At 48.2% G+C, this 4,636-nt stretch overlaps 1 protein-coding gene across 1 annotated transcript; it reads left to right on the top strand.

Moving 5' to 3' along the window:
• The first annotated feature begins 47 nt into the window (after nucleotides 1-47).
• Nucleotides 48-3,775, top strand: BAMBI (BMP and activin membrane bound inhibitor). The gene is made up of 3 exons (XM_026048799.1): nucleotides 48-123; nucleotides 2,348-2,632; nucleotides 3,021-3,775. Exons 1-3 carry the CDS (start codon nucleotides 48-50, stop codon nucleotides 3,437-3,439), a joined length of 780 nt encoding a protein of 259 aa, XP_025904584.1. The 3' UTR covers nucleotides 3,440-3,775.
• Nucleotides 3,776-4,636: the final 861 nt, after the last annotated feature.

Genomic DNA, 4,636 nt, shown 5'->3' with positions numbered 1-4,636 from the left:
GCCGGAGCGGAGCGGCGCGGGGGCCGCGCGCCGCGGCGGGCGGGTCGATGGATCGCCACTCCAGCTACATCTTCGTCTGGCTGCAGCTGGAGCTGTGCGCCATGGCCGTGCTGCTCACGCGAGGTGAGGCGGAGGCGCCGCCGGGAGCGGGGCCGGGCAGCGGCGGGGCGCGGGGCTGCCCGCTCCAGAGGCTCCCGCGGGGAGAGCCGCTCCCGGAGCCATCTTGACGAAAAACGGGCGCTTTTCTTCCCGGGCTGCGTGCGGTAACAAGAAAGAGGAGGGAACAGAAGGGCATTGTTCGCGGCGGCGAAACGCTCGCTGCCCTCTGCAGCGCGGGAGGAGACTCTGTGAATTGACAGAAATGCGGTTTTAGTGCAGAAATACAGGGTCCGTTCTGTTCCCTCTCCTCCCCCCCAAAAAACGTGGCTTTAATTAAAAAAGCAGTTGCAATAACCCCCAGACGAGCCTGTCAGCTCTTGTTTGGAAGACTGTCTTAGGTCAATAAAACGTGGAATTTTAGGCAGGCTTGTAGAAATAGTTAAAAAAGAAGCGTGCCTTTTGCGGCCCTTTCCGCCCGTGCTGCGCTTAGGCTCCTGAACGAGCTGTCACTGGGAGGTGTTTCCCTCCGCACCTTGTTCTGCCCCGCACGCGCTTTGGAGAGCCCGCTTGGGAGCCTTGAGCTCCCGGCCTGATCGAGTGGAGCACCGAGGGGAAGAGGCTTTTCCAGAGCCCGCTGRATGGGAATGCCTGCGAATCCTGGAAAAATGGGCTCCTTGGAAAGCCCAGGGGAATTAACGCAGTCGGAGACAGACACTCCATCATTTGGCCTCTGTTAAGCGGAGCAGTTAAAGAGCAGTGGGAAGTTCGGGCCTGGAGCCCGCCAGCAGCATTTTGGGGAGGCTGAGGTACAGGGCAACCTGGCAGAGGTGGCTTTTCATCTTTTGGAATACCTTCTAGGAATGCCTTTGGAATGCCTTTGGCGGGGGGAGAGCCCCCAAATGGGGTGGCTACAGGGGAATCCTGCAGATCCGTTTTGGAGAGCGGGTTGTAAAAGGACGAGATGTGACAGCTCCATCGGCTCTTAAAGCCTCGGTGCTCTTGTGATCTCCAGGACACCAAATACATTAGGGGAGTTGTCTGCTCCTGACGAGGGCTCCAAAATCCTGGCTTCCTCCTAACCCCGGAGTTGCTCTATGTTGAGATCCAGTTTGCCTAGAAAGAGCAAGTTCTCCCCACAGCACAGGACGTGCATAATTCCTACCAGAGCGGTTTGGAGAGCACAAAATGAAGAGTTTTATGAAGGGGACTTTTTTTATCGCTTCCTTCAGAAATTTTTGAGGTTTCCTGAGAGATTTTTCGTACAACCGGTAGAGGATTTTCAGTCTAAGTGTTTCCCCTTTTGACCGCATGTTGGATTGCAGGCAGAATTGGAGCAGGGGCAGAGAGCAACTTTTATACTCTCAGTTTCACCCCGTTTAGTACCTTTACATTTGGACTGGAAGGCACTTACTTTGCAATTGACAATTAATTTGTTTGCAGTTTGTGTTACAATACTACCTAAAAAGTTGCTTTTAAAAAACAAACAGAAAAAAAATCCAAAAAAACCAAGCTTTTTTCTGAAGAAATCATAAATAGTTGCCTAGTTTCACACAGTAAAATCCTTCCTGATGGGGAGATTTTTAGATGGTAATAGTTCCAGGTAATAGCTTTATAAGGTGTTAGTTAAACCTCTTAAATCTTGGCACAGTTTTGAGAGGTAATAAACAATTCTGCAGTTCTGATTAAATATTTGTGTGACATAGCGAAAAAATAGAAGTTTTGTTGTGTGCTTCTGCCCTGTTAAAGTGTGCAAGGCTGTCTTTATAAAAATCTATAGTAGTCGCTTAAAATGTAGATGTGACTTTACCATAGGTTTAAAGGTATGTATTTCTTAAAAGAAAAAAGTGAGATTTCACTTCAGATGTGGTTTAACTGCTGACAGTGAGTGGAAATAGCTATAAAACAATCTTGTTAGCTCTTTGGACTGCAGGAAAAAAAGACAGAGTGACCTTCCTCTGGCTTAGTGCAATGTTCTTGCTTTAATTGAAAGCACCATAGTCCTGGTAATTATAGGAGCTGCCCCAAGGCGTTTGCTGGGATTAAGGTTCCAAGGAGGTAGGTGCTGTACAGTGCTAGAAAGGAGGCGATCCTGGGGATCCCTGGGATCCTCGACCCGTGGGGAATAACCCAAAGCTGCTGCTAAGTTTGATTCCTTTTTGCARTGACCGCAGCTAATGAGTGGAATAGCTAGTGAGTGACTTTAAGGGATCGAATTCTTACCTTTTGCGCYGTTTCTTTGTCTTTCTAGGTGAAATCAGATGCTACTGCGACGCCGCCCACTGCGTGGCCACGGGCTACATGTGCAAGTCGGAGGTGGGCGCCTGCTTCTCGCGSCTGCTGGCGCCGCAGAACCCGCACTCGCCGCTGGCGCACGGCTGCGTGGAGGCGGCGGGCGGCGCGGAGCCCTGCGGGGCGCCCCGCAACCGCTCGGGCAGCACCGGCGCCGCTGCTGCGCTGCACTGCTGCCACGAGGACATGTGCAATTACCGGCGCCTGCACGAGGTCCTGGCGCCCGCCAAGGGCGAGGCTGCAGGTAGGGCCGCCAGCGCCGGCACCTCGGGCGCCTGCTCTTGGGTTTGTTGCTGGTGTAACTGGAGACGCTGGTGGGAGAGGCGGGCGGCAGCCTGGAGCAGCTTTTAGGTCTGTGTTACTAACGGGGGTATGTCTTGCCGGCCTGATGTTGCTTTTAAGAAGCAATGGCAGTGGCATTTGCAGTTAGATGAGCTAGTGGAGTAATAAATTCCGTATCATAAAACACGCTTAGAGCCGAGTCTCTCCATTTATAGGAGAAATTTCTGTGGAAATGACAGATTGTGTAGCTGTGGCTCCTTAACCCCTGTCAGAGTGGGGTTTAAGAGGTTGTTTAAATATAAATCAGTTGTGGCAATTGGAATAAGCTTCGTGTCTTCTGCCTTTTGCAGGACAAGGGAGCAGATATCAACATGACAACAGCAGGAATCTCATCGCCAAGGTGCAGGAACTGACCTCTTCAAAAGAATTGTGGTTCAGGGCAGCTGTAATAGCTGTTCCTATAGCTGGTGGGCTCATCTTGGTGCTCCTTATCATGCTGGCCTTGCGGATGCTCAGGAGTGAAAATAAGAGACTGCAGGATCAACGGCAGCAAATGCTCTCCCGTTTGCACTACAGTTTTCATGGACATCATTCAAAAAAAGGGCAGGTGGCAAAACTGGACCTGGAATGCATGGTGCCCGTCACCGGTCACGAGAACTGCTGCATGACCTGTGATAAAATGAGACATTCGGACCTCAGCAATGACAAAATTCTTTCTCTAGTCCACTGGGGAATGTACAGCGGACACGGGAAGCTGGAATTTGTATGACCAATTATTTTTTAATCTGGGCTAAACATAACTCTCTGAACTCTTGAAGGCCTTTGGGTTCTGCTGGACAGGAGCACTTTATCTGAAAAACAAACTCTCATAAATCATCTTCGAGAAACAAAGGACCTCAGCAAACAGAATCTTGGATATTTCTTCTGAAGGATTCCAAAAGTTGTCTTTTTTGCACAGAGTAAAATACACTCAAATGTATTGTTTGCTTTAAAGTTATGAAAGCAAAAATTAGAAGTTGTAAACACTGTCACCAGGGTTATCTGAACTGTAGGGAGCTGAGAATTGACTTATTATAATAAACTGTATGCAAGCTCCTATGTTTCCTGACTTATTGTAAAAATTTTTTTAAAATATATATATATTTTGTCTGAAACTTGTTTGTGGCTTTTTGTTTTAGAAAGCAATTTTTTGTTGTTTGGATRGGGCTGCTGGGGACAGATCAAGGTGGTAGTATTGAAGCTATGCATAGTGTCTAGATTCTGAAAAAATAGTTTATTTSCCTACTCAGTGAGGGAAATTACATGGTTATTGTTGAAAAAGGGTGGCAGCTTTGCTGCTTAGTATTTAAAGTAGCAGTGAGGCTATGTCCTTACTTCTTGTTTGTTCCATTTTCCTTTTAGCTGCCTAAGAATTAATTCAGGCTGTGCCTGATGCTTATCTCTTCCTGTCTCTGTTCATGAAGTGCCACTTCTCTCTGTGCAAACCACCATGTCAGAAAATGTCCTAATTCTGCATAGCTGGTTTTCCTCACTCCTCTCACAGTTTTTCCTGTAATCTCTTTTTCTTTTGAACCTTTTACTCTCAGCTTTGATTAGGGGATGGGAGGAATCCCAGAAGACCTGAGGACAACTCCGCTGTGTATGTTACTGTTGCTGATAATCCCTCTGGGCAGGAGGGAAAACTGCCTTGCCCTTTCATAGGGTAACTTGGTATTACCTGTTGCTGCTTTTGTGTGGGACTGTTGGGCTGAAGAGTCAACAACGTTCTCCCTTTAATCTCTGGCTCCTCCTTTACACTTGTCTTCCATAGGTGCCTCTTCTTCCCAGCTGCTTCTGTGCGTTTTGTTGTTCCTTATCCTCCTTCAGCTATTTGGCTTCCCTTGATCACTTCATTTGTGTGATGCCTAGCTGCTAAAAACAAACAAAACCTCTGTAGCCTCCCAGAGGCTTTACAGTATTTGTATCT

Source organism: Nothoprocta perdicaria, unplaced genomic scaffold (assembly GCF_003342845.1).
Source record: "Nothoprocta perdicaria isolate Ctin4 unplaced genomic scaffold, notPer1 scaffold_57, whole genome shotgun sequence".
Classification (NCBI taxonomy): Eukaryota; Metazoa; Chordata; class Aves; order Tinamiformes; family Tinamidae; genus Nothoprocta; species Nothoprocta perdicaria.
The sequence above is the reverse complement of the archived record's forward strand: the minus strand, read 5'-3'. Positions and strand labels throughout refer to the sequence as shown.